Below are 20,080 nucleotides of genomic sequence, written 5' to 3'. Positions count from 1 at the left end.
ACTCAGACTAATAACAAACTCTGTCTTGTTCCTTCTCCCTCCCTCCCTCCCTCCAACTGTCTCCCCCAATCCTCCCATGCTGTTTTCTACTCTCTTGTACTTCACATTTTCTTATTTTTTCAGCAATGGTTGGATGCAGCCAAACCCATAAAAAAGCAGATTAGACGTGAGTAGTCATAAGACATCTCACACACGCACACACGCACTCACACACGCTCATACAAGTAGTTATTGTGGAGTTGTTTAGTTGGCTGGTCACAGATGGCTGATGACCTTGGGCTCATAATCTACTGTTGCCTTAGTGACTGCTGACAAGTGTCTATGAGTGGATCCTATGGGTGTAACTAGAGCCAATCCCAATGTATGCCCAAATGAATGGAGAAAGCTAGAGATGGAAACAGCATCAATATAATCTGATTTCAAATATTTCAGGCCACGCAACTTGTGCAATCCTAAAATTTGTTGTCGGTGAAATAAGGCCATTGATTCAGTCTCTCCTGCATTTTTTTTTCTGTATATATAGCTTAACTGCAATGCTACCCTTCAGAATGGTGTATGCTTTACAACACTTTTAAAAGCTGTTGAGTCACACTGAATCAACATTAGCTGACTTATGCCTGTCTCTATGACAACAATCTTTCATAACCTTCAAGGAGAGCTTCTTGTCTTTTTTCCCTTCAAGTTTATGTACAGATTTCAGTCATTGACATTGGGTGTCTGTTTTCATTGACGTGTATGCATACTCTAACTCGTACAATCTCTCTGTCGTAGATGAACCTCCGTACAGATTGTTTTTCAGGGTTAAATTCTATTCTTCAGAGCCCAATAACCTCCATGAAGAGTTCACCAGGTAAACAACACTAGTCATATATGCCTCACTTGTAAAGATTTTTAACAGAGATGGTTCACCCAAAAATGAAAATGTTCATCATTATATAACCTACATTTCAAGTCTGACTTACTTTTCATATTTGAAACTCAGAAGATGTTTGTTTGTGTTTTAAACAATATCATGGCCTCTTCAATATTCTTTCATCTCCACATAATGAAGTGAATGAAAACTGCAGCTATCAAGTGCCATAATGACAAAAAGGCTCTATATAAAAATATAATTAATTTGTCTATAGAGTTCATGCAATGTATTGTCTTCTGAAGTGACAAAGTTAAACATAATTATTATATGGCTTCAGAAGATTGAAATATTCCTTGCTTTTCCCGCGGAATTGGGCAACTTTAACACGTGTTTGTCATGTCCAGGGGTTGAAGCAACCCCAGTTACTTGATACATATGCCCTGAAATGCCAAGGAACCTTGTCAAATGCGGAATGAGATTTTTATTGAGGAACCCCCCTCGAAATGCAGTTGGGCTACTTTTAGGGTAGTTTTGAGTCAGTACAAGGCTTGCTGTGGTAGTCGGTGTTACCAGTATTACTGGTGTTCGGCTATATACCAAATACATTACTTCCTTTATAGAAATAACAATTTTTTGGTTTAGTTGAACAACGGACAGTACAGTGGTAAACTGAAAGAGAGATGTTTCAGTGCAAGCGTAAATGCAAATGCGAATATGTGCATGGCAAAAATGATGCGAATACTGAGGAAATGATAGAGGATGGATGCTTTGGTTTTCAAGAGAAATGTAAAAGTGAAGTAAAAGACCACTTTTGAACCAGAGAAGGTGAGCAAGTTGGTTTTCTGGGCAAAAAAACAGGCGAGCACCGTCACTGACAGCCAATTTAATATTACATATTTTTATTTTCGCATCAATTTCACAAAACTCCCATATATCGCATAGAAGTTTTCATGCTTTTTTTCAGGCAATTCAAAAAAGGAATATTTTGCAAAACTGCAATGCAAACAGTTTTTCACATTTACAGGTCACCTGGTGTACATAAAAGTCACATCATTCTTTAATGTACTAAGAAACACCTCATATGTGATCCTGGACCACAAAACCTGTCATAAGGGTCAATTATTGTAAATCTCTGGAGATCTGAAAGCTGAATAAAGCTTTCCATCGATGTATGGTTTGGCTGAGATACAACTATTTGAAATTCTGAGGGTGCAAAAAATATCTATATATTGAAAATTGCTTTTAAAGTTGTCCAAATTTGAAATTTTTTATTAATTACTAATCAAAAATTAAGTTTTGATATATTTATGGTAGGGAATTTACTAAATATCTTAATGGAACCTGATCTTTACTTATCCTAATGATTTTTAGCATAAAATAAAAGTCGATAATTTTGACTTATACAATGTTTTGTTGGCTATTGCAAAAAATATACCTGTGAGTGCTACTTATGCTACTTATTTCCCTGCCATTACTGCTTGGTAAATAACCCTCTTATTTACTCTGCATAATGGCTCGCTGCTCCACGCTGCTTTGCTAAAGATAGACGTCTACTTTTCCTTCAATTAAAAATAATGGGTACTGCGGAGGTTGCGATTTAAATAAACCCACCAAAATCGGTCGCCATGACTTATTGCAAGAGGAAAAAATTATGTTTTAGTTGCATAACATCGTTTAATGGAAACATTGTAATTTCACAATGGTTATTCGTCGACATTCATAAAACATTTCAAAACGTTTTGCGCAAATCTGTATTGGAAACACATTTCATGTTTGCTTAACTTTCTATAATTTATTAGTCGACATAGTACAGCATGTTGTGTATGTCATGACTCGTCTATTCATTTTTTTAATAAACATTATATTAGCTAGTTTGTAATTGTATTGTTGTTCTTTTCAGAAAGAATATGAATCCATCTTTCAAACATTTGTTTTAGTCTTGGAAAGTGAGAGGTGTAAAGATGTAAACACAATTTTCTTGTAATACATGACACTAAGATTGCGAATTCGAAAGAATGAAAAGTGAAAGTGTTCAAAGTCCAAAGATGATATACTGGTGTGAAAATTTCCTCAACAACATTTTTAGTTTTGGGTGAATTATTTTTTTAAATGTTCATGTATTTATTTCTTCTATTTTTATCTGTTTATTTTTCATTTCATTGTTTTGACAAAATAAAACATTTTTATCATCGATTTATTGACCATTACATGAAAATAATTATTTGCTTATCATACAAGACAGATTTTATTAGTTCATCCTACTAAATATGTTTGAAGAGTTGGGTAGATTACTTACAAATTGTAATCTGTACTGATATTAAATTACATAAAATTGTAGTTAGTAATGTAATCCATTACATGACACATTTTATGAAATATAATCAGACTATTTTTAGATTACTTTTGACCTAACTCGTTTGTCACATTGCTTTAAACAGGATAATCATGTACCATATTGATATAAAATTATGTATACATAAAATATGTTCCATCTGTTGTAATAAACAACATGAAGTCTCTTCTACTCACCAAGCCTGCATTTATTTGTTCCAAAATACAGTAAAATTCTGAAATATTTTTACTATTTAAAATAACTGTTTTCTATTTGAATATATTTTAAAATGTAATTTATTCCTGTGATTTCAAAGCTGAATTTTAGCATCATTACTCTAGTCACATGATCCTTCAGAAATCCTTTTAATATGCAGATCTGCTTTTCAAAAAACATTTATTGTTATTATTATGTTGAAAACGGTGAAATAGAATTTTTTCAAGGTTCTTTGATGAATAGAAAGTTCAGAAGAACAGCATTTGTCTGAAATAGAAATCTTTTGTAACATTAAAAATGTCTTTACCATCACTTTTGATCAATTTAAAGCATCCTTGCTAAATAAAAGTATTAATTTATATAATTTCTTTCCCAAAAAAAGGCTGATGTTTCTATTAATCAAAGTATGCTAAACGAAAATGTACTCAACTGTTTTAAATATTAATAATAAAATTAAATGTTCTTTGAATAGCAAATCAGCATATTAAAATGATTTCTGAAGGATCATGTGACACTGAAGACTCAAGGAATTATGCTGAAAATTCAGCTTTGAAAGCACAGCAGTAAATTACATTTTAAAATATATTTAAATAGAAATAAGTCATTTTAAATGGTAAAATTGTACAGTTTTTGCTGTAGTTTGGATCAAATAAATGCAGGCTTGGTGAGCAGAAGAGACTTCTTTAAAAAAACATAAAAAAACTTTTGAATGGTAGTGTAATTAAATCTTATTACAAGTATTTAATTTTTGGAATCTGATTACGTAATCAGTTACTATCCAGCTCTGTATGTATGGTAAAATATTTGCACTGTAATACTGAACATATTTATGATTATGTAACATATTTATGATTATTTTTTTGCAGGTATCTCTTCGTACTGCAGCTTAGACAAGATATACTGTCCGGCAAGTAAGAAATTGCGCTTACCTCACAGCCAGACACACACACACAAACATGCACACGCAGTGGAAAAAGAGACAGCCTTTCATATCCTCCTGTACGCCCTGTGTCACACCTCTGACCCTCCCTCTCTTACGTGCACACACAGCGAGGCAGGGTTTCTACCGGGGTCCAATAAAAGCTCTGTTTCAGTGTGTATAATCTGGGTCTGGTCTCCTGGGGGCTGCTCTGCTCCTTTTTAATAAAAGAAACTCCAATGAGAACCAACACACAGCTTCTAATTTAAGAGCACAGATACGCTCCGACACACTTTCCCACACAGGGGGCACACACTTTCTTACATAAACACAGGGTCTCGTCATGTCACGTTTTACGGGAGTGGATTTTGACCATTGTTTGAAAACGATGTCAGCTGAATGCTATGAAAGTTACCTTTTAAATTCTGCAAACACATTTAGTGGCTGTTTTAGGGGTCATTAAGTCTCTCCTTTTCCCTGAGCAGGTTAAAATGTCCATATGACGTGGCTGTGGAGCTCGGGGCTTACTGCTTACAAAGTGAGTTCTGTGCGTTTTATTGGCAGTTTGGACGTTTTTTCATGTATTTGCATATTTAAAGGCAGATTTTTTGCCTTTTATTTCCATTTCTTTCTGTTTCATGTGTTAATAGGTGAACTTGGCGATTGTGATCCATTAGAACACTCTATAGGGTTGGTATCAGAGTTTCGCTTTTCACCCAAACAAACGGAGATCATGGAGGCGGACATCTACCGCAAATGGGCTGAGTGCAGGTAACCCCACCCGTCAATATTATTTAACCCCACTCTACACTCTTAAAAAAAAAGATTTCAAAAGGGTTTTGTTTTTGGGTTGCCTGAAGAACCTTTTTGTTAATAGTGTGAGGAACGTTTCAATAATCTAAAGAAAATGTTTTATTATTGGATACCTATGAAATCCTTTTTATTTTTTCGCAGATTCGGTTTTGTTTTTTTTTTCCCAAATTAATTTTTTTCTGTTTACATTTTTCTGGATTTTTTAGAATTTTTATAGACTCTGTTTAAATGGTAAAAAAACATGTCTAAATAATTGAAATCATAAAACGTACATGATTTAACAGCATTTTAATTTAACACAAATTTAATTTTTAAGGCCCTATGAAATACGGTTTATTTTTTTCTCAAATTCCATTAAAGTTTTCTGTTTTAATTTTTCTAGACTTAAAGTTTTAACGGTTAATGGTTAAATTATTATAACAAAAAATATTAATCAAAAAGCATGTCTAATTAATTGAAATCATAAGACGTACATGATTTAACAGCAATTTATTAAAAGTTTAACAAAAACTAAATTTTTAGGGCCCTAAAAAATACTTTTTTTTTTTTTCAAATTCCGTTTAATTTTTTTTCCAAATTCCTTTTTTTCTGTTATCATTTTTCTGGATTCCTTTTCTAGACTTTTTAATAGTTAAATTAAAATATATTAATCAAAAAGCATGTCTAATTAATTGAAATCATAAAATGTACATAATTTAACAGCAATTTATTAAAAGTCCCCAATTTTTTTTTTCAAATTCCGTTTTTTCTGTTTTAGTTTTTCTGGATTCCTTTCCTAGATTATTTTATTGGTTAAATAAAAAAGTATATATAAATATATATTAATCAAAAAGCATGTCTAATTAATTGAAATTATGAAACCTACACAATTTAACATCAATTTATTAAAAGTTGAGCAAAAATTTAAAGTTTAAGGCCCTATGAAATACGTTTTCACCCGCTCAATTTCCATTTTTTCCCCCCAAATTATTATTTTTTTTCTGATTTCATTACTTTTCTACACGCCATTTTAATGGTTAAATTAAAAAAAATATATTATAAAAAAAGCATGTCTAATTAATTGAAATCATAAAACATACATGATTTAACAGCAAATTATAAAAAGTTTAATAAAAAATCAATTTTTAAGGCCCTATGAAATACTTTTTTTCTTTCTAAATTCTGTTTTATTTTTTTCCAAATTCCTTTTTTTCTGTTTTTCATTTTTCTGGACTCCTTTTCTAGATTCTGTTTTAATGCTTAAATAAATAAAATAATAATCAAAAAGCATGTCTAATTTATTTAAATCATGAAACGTACACAATTTAACAGCAATTTATTAAAAGTAAAAGTAAAATCAAATTCTGTTTTCCAATAACACAACATTAATAATCAAAAGCATCTTTGCTTAATTTATTTCATAAATAAATATATATACATCATTTATTTATCCCAAATTTGTCAAATTCCATGACATTCCACGTTACACACTAAATTCCATTCTTATGATTGGATTTTACAATTGTTTTGTTGCAATGTAAAGTTTCCATTCATGCTAAAGGTTCTTCATGGAAGCATTAATGCCAGTAAAAAAATATTTTTAAGAGTGTACAGTTTGGCAGCTGGTACTGAATGTGCTGACATACAAGTTGACTAAAAGCTAAAGTACTATGTAACCTGACTAATCGTAGCATATCATATTTGATGTTTAATATAAAACAACTAAAACAACTGAACCATCGAGCAAGTGACCAACAAAATGTAGTTGTAGTTGTAATATTGTGCTTGTGTGTGTTTTGAATGAAGTCCTTAAAAAGCTTGAAGTGTCAGATATGGTCTCACTCAATTAGATTTGGACACTTTCATTTGCTAGTGATAATCTCACTTGAACTGTTTACGTGCATTTAACATGAGCTGAAAACTCGCTCTCCCTGTGGTTTTAATTAAATCCTCAGCTCTGCATTTGACCCTTTTTTAAGAGCAATCATCAAAGTCAGCGTGCTACTGTACAAGTACGTGCTCCGCTGCAGATTGGTTCCCACAGATAAACTGTTGCATTTGTTTAAATGGGTCTGGATTGTTTGTTGATCCTGGAAATAAAATGAGAAATTTTGAAAGTTTATAGACCTGGGGGTTGAAATAGACAGTGCAAGAGAGAAATAATGGTTTGAATTGAATTCTTGCAGATTCTGTCTGCCAATGTAGAGATTTGGGCACAGAGCAGAAGTATAATGTGAGAGGATTAATAACAAGTGCAGCAAAACTTTGGATGCGCTTGATGGGACATATGGCAAATGCTGTCAGGCTGTGCAAGAGGGAGTTGCTGTAGTCTGGCCATGAAATGACAGGGGCGCTGGACAAAGACTTGAATGATGAGTTATGGTGTTCATTACAGCTCATGAGTTTCACCAGTATGTCTCTCTACAGGGGAATGATTCCTTCTCAAGCTGAGCTGAATTTCCTGAACAAGTGCAAGTGGCTGGAGATGTACGGAGTGGACATGCACTTTGTGAAGGTCAGTTTACTCCCTTTAGTTCATTTACATCCTTCCAGTACTTGGATTTCAAGGACTGCAGTTTATTCAAATTCTTGGTTTCATTTATTTTTATCTACACCCTGTTGTACCTTCACAAAAGGAGAATTATCTCCTATAACAGGAGCTGTATAATAAGACTGTACTTCACAAAGACAATATTAGACCCCATAATATCTCCATTACATCATTCTATATCATTATTATACTTTCTTAAATGCTGTGTTTATTCCTTCACAACAGCAGTGATATTCCACTACACAGCAGCTGAATTGATCCTTAAAATAGCATTAGTAGAAGTAATATTATCCACCTGTTCATCCATCAATTTAATGCATCAGCTCTTAAAAGCTGTGATATCAGGAGGTACTATGGAAGCCCGTTTCTGCCACTGAAAAAAGAATTTAAAGGTTAACTTATTGCACCTTTTTATCTCACAATTCTGACTTGTTTCCACAAAATTGATAATTGATAAATTCCCAATTCCCCTGATCAGATTTAATTTCGCAGTTGCAAGTTATAAAGTCAGAATTGTGGAATATAAATGAGCAATTCTGATATTTTTCCCCCGAAAATTACATGGTGTAAACTTGCAATGGCGAGTTATAAAGTCAGAACTGTGATACAAACGCATACATGCAAGAAAAAGAATTGCAAGATAAAAACATGCAATTTCTTGTTGTTTTTTCTCAGAATTCTGACTTTTTTCCTTGCAAATGTGAGTTTCTTTCTCGCAATTCTGACTCTTTTTTTTTTTTTTTTTTACAATTGTGAGTTTATATGAATTTTATTCTTGAAATTCAGATTTTTTTTCTCAGAATCGTGAGATATAAACTCGCAATTCTGACTTTTTTTTCCAAAAATTACACGATGTAAACTTACTATGGCGAGTTATAAAGTCAGAATTGCATGATACAAACTAATAATTAATAACAAACTTTCTTCTCACAAATGCAAGTTTGTATCTCGAAATTCTGCCTTTTTTTGCACAGTTGTGAGTTTATATTTCTGAATTCTGACTTTTTTCTCAGAATTGTGAGATATAAACTCGCAATTCTGACTTTCTCTAAATTACATGATAAAAACTTGGAATTGCGAGTTGTAAAGTCAGAATTGCGTATCATAAATATATAAAGAGATAGACTTTTTTTCTCGCAAATGCAAGTTTGTATCTTACATATTTGTTTTTCTCAGAATTGTGAGATACAAACTGGCAATTGAGAGTTATAAAGTCCAATTTTGAGGGAAAAAGACTGATATGTTCTCAGAATCGTAAGTTTATATCTCACAATTCTGACTTTTTTCACAATTGCGAGTTTCATCTTACACTTTTTTCCTCTGAATTGTGAGATATAAACTCGCAATTTTGTTTTTTCGAGTTTCTCGCAATTCTGAGAAATAAAGTCAATTCTGAGAAAAGGTCACAATTTCGAAATAAAAATGTAATTCTTAAGTCAGAATGGTGAGTTTGCGTCATGCAGTTCTGACTGAGTTTATATCTCACAATTCCGAAAAAAAGTCAGAATTGCCATTTTGTATTACACAATTCTGAGAAAAAAGTCAGAAATGTGAGATAAAAAGTCACAATTACCTTTTTTGTTGTTTATTCGGTGGCGAAAGCTCTGATTTCATAGGTATAGGTGTGATTTAAATGTTTTTGGTAAGAAAAAAATCTAAGAAATTAAAACTTCAGCATGGATGGATTAAATTGATCAAAAGTGACAGTTTCTATTCCCAATACATGCTCTTCTTTTCAACTTTCTATTCATCAAAGAATCCTACAAATAATGTATCACAGATTTCACACAAATATCAAGTTAAACTGTTTTAACATAGATAATAATAATTACATTGTGAAATATATTAAATTAGTAAACAGCTGTTTGTAAATTGTAATATTATTTCACAATTTTACTGTTTTACAGTATTTTTATCAAATATAGTCCAAGAATTGTCCAAACAAAATATTTATAAACAAATAATATCCTACCCTTTTGAACGGTAGTGTATACATTATACCTGTTAAAATGTAAAACCTGTGTAATATACTTTTGAGATGGTGTGAGACTGCTGTGTAAAAGTATTGTATCCTGATATGCAGGGACGGGATGGAGGAGAATATGCTCTGGGACTCACACCAACCGGAATCCTTGTTTTTGAGGGATCCAGCAAAATTGGTCTCTTCTTTTGGTGAGATTCACAGATACACTCCAGTTGTTCTGAACAATGCTAGGATTTGACTCTTAAGTCATGGCTGATATTTTCCATCTTAACATTCTGTATGTAAATGTTTCCATTCAGGCCTAAAATAACCCGTCTTGACTTCAGGAAGAACCGTCTGACATTAGTAGTAGTGGAAGATGATGAGAAGGTAAGTTATACATACATGCAAGATTGCACTCACTTATCGGGGGCCTTCAGCCTTGTTTGATAAGCTGGTCAAATAATCACTATTGCTGTGATGTCATACTTGTACAATACATTTTAATTTGGCTTAATATATTTCAATGTGGGAGAACAATTAAGTATTTAGCTTAACCTATACAATAGTTGAACATTAAAAATAATAATAATAATTTGGAAAAGCTATATTTTGAAGTGCTCTAAAACTTAAGTGCCTGTATATTTATGTGCAGGGCCGAGAGCAGGAGCACACATTTGTGTTTCAGCTTTCGAGTTCTCGGGAGTGTAAGCACTTATGGAAGTGTGCGGTCGAGAGACATGCCTTCTTCCGGCTCCGACAGCCAACCCACAACAAGAGCAACCGCAGTGACTTCACACGCATCGGCTCACGCTTTAGATTCAGGTACGTATTGTACGTACACGTGTGTCGATTCTGCCAACATAAACCGTAACAATTTTTAAGTGTCATGTTATTTGTTTTTGTTTTTTACAGTGGAAGGACTGAATATCAGGCCACACATAGTGGTAAAGTCAGAAGAGCAAGCACTTTTGAGCGAAGACCGAGTAAAAGATATCCATCACGGGCCCAGTCTATGGTCAAGAGTAAGTCTAATAATAATCAACCTAATGCATTTCTGATATGCTTAATGTCTGTTTGTCCTGCATGTATTAATCTTAAAGCCTTTAAATGCTGCTTTTAATACAAGTAGCACATCAAATTTGTCTTCCACAGATATAACTCCAGCAAAACACCCACATCTAAGGTAAAGCTAAACAAACACAATTATGAGCACTCAGATATAAAAACATGCTTTTTAAATGCCTCTTTATTTGCTGTGTTTGAGTAATGAAAATGAGTAATAAAAAAATTATTCTGTTTCTACTGGTTGTGATTATGTAATGAAAGATTTTCTCTTTATTCTGTAGTGCACAGACCAGCCCTGAGCCAAGCTTAACACCGGTACTCTTTCAATATCCTTCATACTTTACATCATTATTTTAGGAAGAAATACATGAGGATGTAGCTGCTACATCAGGGATTTTTGACTGGTGTCTTAAGGCCATTAGGGCTGCCTAAATATTAATTGAATATGTTTTTATAAAATTATATTTTTACCATTTCATTTAGTTTTATATAAGACTATTTTATTTTATAACAGTAGGAAATCACAATTCACGAAGTCACAATTCTCTGTATTTATTACGAAATACACTGCTGTTTAAAAGTTAAATGTTTTCAAAGAAGTTTCTTATACTCATCAAGGCTGCATTATGGAATACAATTTTTTTAAAGGTTATTGTGACTTGTTATCTCACAATTCTGAGGGGTTTTTTTTCTCAAAATTGCGTGATACAAACTCACAATTGCGAGTTATTTTTTCCGGATTCTTTGACTAAAAAGTTAATAATGACTGCATTTATTTAAAATAGAAATCTTTTCTAACAATATACAGTAGTGTTTAAAAGTTTGGGATCAGTACATTTTTACTTTATTTTTATCAGGATATCAGCAAGGTTAAATTGATAAAAAGTGATAGAAAAGATGTATATTTTGAATTAATTCTGTTCTTTATAACTTTTTATTCATCAAAGAATTCTGAAAAAAAGTATCATAGTTCCCCAAAAAAAAGAATATTTGTTAATAATTGCTGATGAAAATTCAGCTTTGCATCACAGGAATAAATTATATTTTTTAAAGTATATTAAAATAGGAACCATTATTATATATTGTAAAAATTTAAATAAATGGTTTGATTAGAGTGAGAGACTTCTTTAAAAAAACATTACAAGTCTTGCTAATCTTAAACTTTTGAACGGCAGTGTATTTCTTGTGAAAAAGTGCTAGAATATTATCTTTAAGGGAAGTTTTAAGGGTCCTTCCCAAGGCAAACATTATATTTGGGGGCCCTTTCCAAAAAATGTGAAAACTAATATATGATGGAAGAAAAGGTTATATTTGCTTATAACAATAGTTATAGTTTTTAACAAACAAACAAAAAAAAAAAAATCCCAATTTCCAAGCAAATGCAAAGGTTTTTTTGCAAGAGAACACTTTTCACAATACTTGGTTTAAATACCATTTTTCCTTACATCACAGTTTTCTTCCATCATCATGTCCCTTTAGGGGTTTTGTAGAAAACCGGAGCCTTGTGACTCATTTTAATCTCCAAATAACATTCTGAAAAAAAAATCTTATGAGCAAAGCATGATAATTATTTTTTTTTTTTGGTGTTTTTACATACTCTGATGCTTAGCTGACTCAGTTCTTAAAAGAGAAGTTCATTTCCAGAATAAATAATAATTCATGATCATTTATTCACCCCCATGTCATCTAAGATGTTCATGTCTTTCTTCAGTCGAAAGAAAAATTAAGGTTTTTGAAGAAAACATTCCAGGATTTTTCTCCATATAGTGGACTTTATTGGTGGTCAAAGGGTTGAAGGTCCAAAATGCAGTTGTAATGCAGCTTCAAAGGGCTCCACACGACCCCAGCCGAGGAATAAGGGTCTTATCTAGCAAAACGATTGTCATTTCTATGAAAAATAAAGACTTTTTAACCTCAAATGCTTATTTTGCACTAGCTTGAACTCAGGCAGAAGTACATGCAAAGAAAGTCAAACGCCCTTTGGGTCAAAGACGTTAAGATGTCCACGTCAAAAGAAATTTACAAAAGTGATTTTATGTCCATAGAAAGCACATTAAATGTAAGTAAAGTGTCTACTTTTAAGGTTTTAAGTTATTGGAAAATAAAATGTCAAAATTTAGTAGAAATAATGTTACGTTGTCATTCAGTGTAACACAATATTTATGTATAAATTCAAACAGCATGCTTATTCTGATTTGTAAATATTAAAATATATAAAAAGAATAATGGAGCATATTACATTTTATTGTGTTTTAAATGAGTAAAAAATTCTTACTGACAAATGGATAAAACCTAGGATAGTGCCAAATGTTTTACAAATGTAGAATTAGATCCAATTAGTATTTAGGGTGAAAGTAATTTCTCTTTTAATATGTCATAAATTGATTTTTGTTGTAATATGCCTGACAAGACAGTTACACTAAATGACATGTTAGTGGGTGTCTTCTGTAAATTAGGGAAAAATGTATGATATAAATTGTTTTGCTCAAAAAACAAAAACAAAAATGCAATTAAACTAAACAGAAAACTTTTTAATATTTGTTTGGTAAAAACAACAATTTAAAGCAGTATTACACTTATAGTTTTTATGCTTAAACCCTTTTTCATCTATGACCCCTTTACAAAAAAAAAAAGTTAAAGCAGTTTTTCACCCTACCCTACCTTTTTGAACACGTAACGTGTGAAGTCGCAGGGATGTACAAGGAGCATTTGTGGTTAAAAGGTACATAAATATACATTTTTCTAAGAAAACAACAGATCTTTTTACTAGATAAGACCCTTATTCCTCGGCTGGGATCATGTAGAGGCTTTCAAGCTGCATTGAAACTGCAGTTTGGACCTTCAACCCATTGATCCCCACCGAATTCCACTATATGGAGAAAAATCCTGGAATGTTTTCCTCAAAAAACCTAATTTCTTTGTGATTGAAGAAAGAAAGACATGAACATCTTGAAAGACACAGGGGTGAGAAAATGATGGGGAATTATGAGGAAATTTTTGTTCTTAATGCTGAAGTAACTAGCAAGAGACTTCACTAACGAATCACATTTTTTCTGTTTCCCTCAAGTACAAGCACAACATTCCAATTGCACAGGAACCTTGGCAAAGATCACATCCGCCTAGTCTAACCCCTCCCCTATACATACAGCCAATGGAAATGGGACACATTCCACCACCACACAGGTATACATTTTTTATCTACTGAAACTGAAAGATAAATCCTCTGCCAATCTTTCAGTTTCTGTTTAAAAACACAAAATGTTGGCTGATCTCATCTGTGTTTCACCTGCATGTGCATATGTGTCTGATTTAGACCCTCCAATGTGGACAGACCCCCTGCGAGCAGTGGTGGGTTTGGTGAGAGCAGTTTGAGTGGCAGGAGTGTGTCAATCGTGCACAGAGACAAAGTTATGACTGCGCTGTGAGCATGTGAAAGAGTGTTTCGATGAGCTGCTCACCTTAGCAAAAGAGACCGCCGAATGCTCGCATCCACTCACAGCCTTGTCATCCATCTGCATCATCACACCTGCAGGAGTCATCCGTTGCTTGTGATCATCCATCATGTGACTTGTCCGCATCCTGAAATGACAAAAACATATTCAGCATATGCAGATCTTGACGTTTGACTCTGACAATCCGCATGTTGATAGCTTTTAGAGTTTTGCATGAATTACGATAAAATTTAGAACTAGCAAATTAAACTGCTGCTGTTGTGGCTGTATATTCTATAGCAAGGTTGCTCAGTTTCGTTCGAATGCGGCTCTAACACATGAGATCGATCTTACCAAGTTGTTAAAGTGTGCAAGAACCTTCAGAAGCCAGACTGAGACTGAGCATTGTTCTAGATTATAGCCTATTTTATCATTTTAATTCATAGATTATGTTTCAAAGTTTACTTATATAATATCATGCCAAGCACCTCACTGTTTACAAACCCTTCTTTTTCTATAATTTAAATTCACCTTGAAAGTACTCGTGACAGCTGTTCTATAAGTGCTAATGATCATTACATATTTGCTGAAGTGTTAAGGTAGAAACCTTCTTGCTTGGCCATTGAAATCTGTTCAATCAGCAAGGGACTGGGTTTTTAATGATTATGGACTGCTGCAATGAGACCTGCCTTAATAAATGTGTTGTTTACACTAATCGACTCAATGTTATTGATTATGTAAACCCATGACATTTGCTTCTCATTTTTGTATTAACATTCACACCGTTCCATTTTCTGTTTAATAACACCATTTGCATAAACGGTTGTTGTTGTTTTTGCTCCATCCATTAAAATCACTTTCATAAGCACTCTGTTATTATATTAGAAAGCTGTGTGCATGTTTCTGCCTGTCATTTTTACCCTGGTTATTCATAAACATGCTACTTGAAAATAAATCAATAGATAAGTACCAGCTCAGGTTTGCATTGGTGCTAATTGTGTTGTGAATGTATATGGATCAATAAACATGACATATGCCACTCTGCTGCATGTGTGGGTGGGTGTGTACACAAGAATGAATGAACTTGAGCACCTCTTTTGTTTTCTCAATCTTTACGTCATACAGAGCAAACATAATGTGGAGCTGTCGTATGTAGCATTGTACACTTTGTCACTGTTGTGCGTTGTTTTATAGCTTCCCTTTGAGCACTGCAGACACCCGGAGGTTTAGTGTGGAGGAGAACGAGGCTCCTCTTTCTGGAAAGATTCATCGCTGCTATCATCACCATGGATTCGAAAAACAGGAAGCACTGTGCCTCACAACAGCTAAACCTAGTGAGTCCTGAGTCTGACTATAGCTACTTGACTTGACATAGGTGCTACAATCAATAGATTATATTAATTTTCTTACATATTACGGGCATGTTTATTTTTGCTCAGCATGGAGAATGAATTTCTTGTGAAAACCTGGCAACCTGGCTCACTTGTCGCCACCTGTAGGCGTGTCGATTTAACCTGTAGATGGGAGTCGCACAAAAAGTGTTGACTATCACAATCAGTGTTGCCAGATTGGGCGGGTTTTGGGCTTCTTTTGATCGGCTTGGACCAGAGAATAACGCATTGGGCGGGTAGACAAAATTTGGGCTGCTTTAAAAAAATAAAAGCCGCCCAATCAGCTGCTTTTTTCTTCGCTTTTATCATTAGTCATTGTTATTTTAATTACCTTCGAGCTCAAAGTATCACAGTAATATAATGTGTAGTGCAGTCATCAACTCATTTTTGCTTAACGCAACCCTTACTGGTTTAGTTTAACAGAGACCTGTCAATCAATTTACGTCTTTAACGTTAGTGAGATGTGACGGGGTTTTGGCGCTATAACGGGCAAGATTTTGAATATGAAGCTTATTCATTTATTAATTTTAAGTAATTGCGATGGCAAAGTGGCCTAAATATAAGTTACACGATAAAAAGTCTAAGTGACCCAAATCTCACAACGTGGATTACATGTGGTGAGAGATGAATAGAAGACTTCTAAATATAATTGTAACTGAAATAAGAAAACGTGGGTGTGTGCATGAACGTAAATGCCAGCTACATTACATTTGTTTCTCATCACTTTATTGTGCACTTTTTGCACAGAAATGAGCATATTTTAACTGTGGACATTGAAAATGATGCATGTGTTTTTCCAAGGGTTAAAGTCATCGGTTAATTGCCACTTTGAAAAGATTTTTGGACATTTTGCGCATATTTTCGAACTGTTTTGATCCATATTCCTGTGAAATTTATTTATCTTTATTTTATTTTGTCATTCTTTTTTCAAAGAGATAAAAATGGTCCTTATCAACCTTGACATGGCAATAAAATTCTCATTATTTTGGCAGTTAAAATTTGGGCTGGTTTTTGTTGAAGTGGGCGGGTTTTGGTGAGCTTTTGGGCTGGAAATCGTCAACCCGATCTGGCAACACTGATCACAATAATTATATTAGCATCCACACCAACGGACAATAGCATAGAAGTGCTGTCTGTCGTTTTAAAAACCATAACTATCCATCTTATTTTTCCTGTACGAGCGGGCGTGGCCATTTGTAAATTTCATGGGTCTGGCTTCCAGTCTCATCCACATCCAGCTATTTTTAGCTGTATAAAACAGCTTGTTTTGATTTATTAAGCAGGTAGGTGTGTCTTACCATATTATTTATTTATTATCATAAATATGAACACGGTGGTTTGTAGTGTAAACAGTTTTACCTTTTACTGCATGTTGTTATTCTTCTTGCTATTTCTCTTTACACCTTCTTCTTCTTGTAAGAGCGGGCAGAGCCATTTGTAAATTTTATGTCTTATGCTCATGTCTTGCTGCTTGATACTGCAAATTGGTGCTATTTCCTTATAGCAGATAATGAACCAGAAGTCTCACCCACAGGCTTCCCAGCAAGCAATTTTTGATCTAAAAGATGTCTATTAGCCGTGAAAACACAGTCCAGACGTCTAGGCTAATACAAGTTTGTATTTGGGCTGTCAGTGAAAATTTAATAGACGTAATAAACATATCCCAATATTAGACTAGTCATCAATTAAAAAAAATTAAACCATAAAACCTTGTAAACGCTGCTGAGTTTGCTTACAGGATGGAATATCATACATCTAACTAGTTATTTTGCTAAAAAAATGACATGCAACCAAATTCAAGGTTATTTGGGCTGGAAGTGGGTTACACATAGCCGGACTATATTTGGAAACTATATTTTTTTTGGCATTGGAAAAAAAAAAGGTGGGTAGAAGGTTTGCGCCAGAGATTTTCTTACTATTGGGAGATGAGAGGGTCTGAATTACGTTCAACTTGGATCACATGTCCCTTGAAAATCAATTGTATTACAGCCTTGACATCACTGAATTTCAGTTCAGAGTTGTGCGACACTCAATTGCCGTTTACGGATACAAAAGAAATGAATGCGAAGTGCCTTAAATTAAATCCCACCTGTCGCAAAAAGTCAGTGACTTCTCTTATAAAACAGCATTTTTTGGTGTAAAAATAGTTTAATCCAAAAGTATTGTTTAGTGTAAAACATGTGCAATATTTTGACAAACTAAAGTTAACAGGTGGTAAAGATACGTAGAGCAGTATTAATTAAGATATTAGTCTAATATTTCACCTACCTGACCAGAAATGATAAGCACAAACTTGCCTTGGAAATCTTGGTTCAGTTTGGCCAACCACAAACGCCTTTTGTTCCTCAGACATTTTTTTGCATTTTTCTCCTTGATTTGTTATAACTTTTGGCAGTCTATAGTACTCCAAATGTTTTTCCTGGTTTGACCAATTGGTACAGCCCAAAACATGCCAATAATTGACTATTTTCAGTGGCAATAATCAGCTAAATTTGCAAGTTTTGTTCAGTTCAGTGGCATTGTTTACGTTCAGTGCTGCCAATATGGCAGATTGATGGCGCGTTGTGAAAACATTTTATAGCAGCTAATGAACCGGAAGTCTTACTTCAGCTTTGAAGAATAAGGTGGATAATGATAAATTTTTTATATTTGTTCTGATTCTAGGAGAATAGGCTCTAAGCACAGAGCACCAATATCATTCAAGCCATTTTCAGAAAGAAAAAATAGTATTTTAAATTAAAATTGAAGTTTTTAGTTGAATATGTTAGCCTTAAGATTAGGGACGTAACAATATCAAAATCTCACAATATGATAATATCTCATTATGAAGTCCACGACACGATAATTATTGCAATATATTAAAAAAAAAAGACAAATGAAGACTTGGGGTAAAAAAAATGAAAATTTGCCAGATGATGACAGTATTTTCCCTACAAATCTAGTAAAATGCTGTAATCATCTGCTGTGAAAATAAAGCGTAACTGGTGGCCGTTGCTTACCCAAACATGCGCTAAACTCACAGCACATGCAATAAACGTGTTTACTGCATTCACTGTGAACTGAGCCATTCTGAGGCACGGAAAACACTGGATCACGAGCTGATCGCCTGAACGAAGTGTGCGCTTCACTTTGAAATGCGCAACGATAACAGGCTTGATGAAGAGATTAAGCCATATTGTGCTTTCTAGTTTTAGATTGTTTGACAGATACTGTGCCAAAGCATTACAGCCTAAAACACAACTTTAAAGAACTTTTATGTTAAAATAAGAAGTTTAAATATATTTTAAAAACTACACTTTTTGCCCGGTAGACCTGTCGTTTTATATCATCATGTGACCATGAAGATTATTTATAAGCTAGTGTGCTCCAAAACAACGACAAAATTCACATTTACAACTTATAAGCATTCAAAACTTTTTGAGACACAGGGCCTGAGGGACTGGTCTAAAGCATTTCAAAAGAAATTCATTGCCCATTCTCAATGGGAAAGTGCCTAAAAAACATCATTTAGCAAGATTGCCAAAAAGTTGCCCCGTGCATTATCAAGCAATTGCTCAAAAAGTTGCCCTGTATGTTATCAGCCTTAGGGCGATGATACCTTTTGAGCAAAGTTGCTGTCAACAGGCACATCTATTGGTATTGATGCTAATAGTGTAGTTATTGTTCTAGGTGTGATAGGGCCTTAACACTTTCTCAATTCTGATTAGCTGTTGATGTTTTTATTATTTATCAGCTGGAAAACATGGTTCTGAAAGTGATTCTTCCTCTGTGTTGTCATAGTTGTGGTGTGGACTTCTTATTCTCATAGAATTAGAACATCTTTTAAAACTTTACAGGGAGTGCAGAATTATTAGGCAAGTTGATATTCTTGTCATATTTTTTTCCCAAGCACATTTGAATAATTCCAAACCACATCAATCTTAATAACTACTATTCATTTTGTATTTAATTATTTATAATTGATATATAATTGTCCATGAAGGCTGGAAGTGAAAAACTCCTTATATTCAGGTGTGCAGAATTATTAGGCACATTTTCTTTTACAGATAAAATGAGCCAAAAAAGAGATTTACCTCAGACTGAAAAGTTAAAAACTATTAAATGCCCATGAGAAGGATGCAATACTAGTGCAATACTGCAATTTGCAAAGTTAAGGCATGACCACCGGACAGAAAAACGCTTGTTGCATCTGCATTGTCAGAACAAACAGGTGGAGGAGAAAAGATGCATGTTAATTGCAAAAAAAGTAAGAATTAATGTTAAGAATCAGATATGAAACCATCAGGAACCATTTAGTCTCCAGTGCCACCGTTTTCCAGAACTGCAACCTACCTTGAGTCTCCAGAAGTGCAATGTGTCAGGTTCTCAGAGACTTTGCTTGGGCAAAAAATCCTAAAAAATGACCCTCAATTAATAAGAATAACATTCTGAAGTATTGTCAAATACATAGAGATGGTTTTTTTCTAGGCTTTATAGACAGATGAGTTGAGAGTGACTCTTGAAGGACCAGCACCACATCCTCTTGTAGCACTCTTTCAAGTTTATCCTCCAGAATCTGGCAGTA

At 33.7% G+C, this 20,080-nt stretch overlaps 1 protein-coding gene across 1 annotated transcript in view; it reads left to right on the top strand.

Annotated features, from left to right (window-relative positions):
* Positions 1-20,080, top strand: part of epb41l4b (erythrocyte membrane protein band 4.1 like 4B) — a 39,895-nt gene that overhangs the window by 8,980 nt on the left and 10,835 nt on the right. The window contains exons 3-16 of the mRNA XM_073847583.1: positions 124-166; positions 772-850; positions 4,268-4,312; positions 4,806-4,858; positions 4,971-5,091; positions 7,540-7,627; positions 9,747-9,835; positions 9,947-10,016; positions 10,282-10,451; positions 10,542-10,651; positions 10,782-10,812; positions 10,976-11,009; positions 13,762-13,877; positions 15,320-15,459. Of these exons, the coding sequence (XP_073703684.1) occupies positions 124-166; positions 772-850; positions 4,268-4,312; positions 4,806-4,858; positions 4,971-5,091; positions 7,540-7,627; positions 9,747-9,835; positions 9,947-10,016; positions 10,282-10,451; positions 10,542-10,651; positions 10,782-10,812; positions 10,976-11,009; positions 13,762-13,877; positions 15,320-15,459 (1,189 nt within the window). The remainder of the gene's footprint in view (positions 1-123; positions 167-771; positions 851-4,267; positions 4,313-4,805; positions 4,859-4,970; positions 5,092-7,539; positions 7,628-9,746; positions 9,836-9,946; positions 10,017-10,281; positions 10,452-10,541; positions 10,652-10,781; positions 10,813-10,975; positions 11,010-13,761; positions 13,878-15,319; positions 15,460-20,080) is intronic.

This window comes from Garra rufa, chromosome 9 (genome assembly GCF_049309525.1).
Source record: "Garra rufa chromosome 9, GarRuf1.0, whole genome shotgun sequence".
Lineage (NCBI taxonomy): Eukaryota > Metazoa > Chordata > Actinopteri > Cypriniformes > Cyprinidae > Garra > Garra rufa.
The sequence above is the reverse complement of the archived record's forward strand: the minus strand, read 5'-3'. Positions and strand labels throughout refer to the sequence as shown.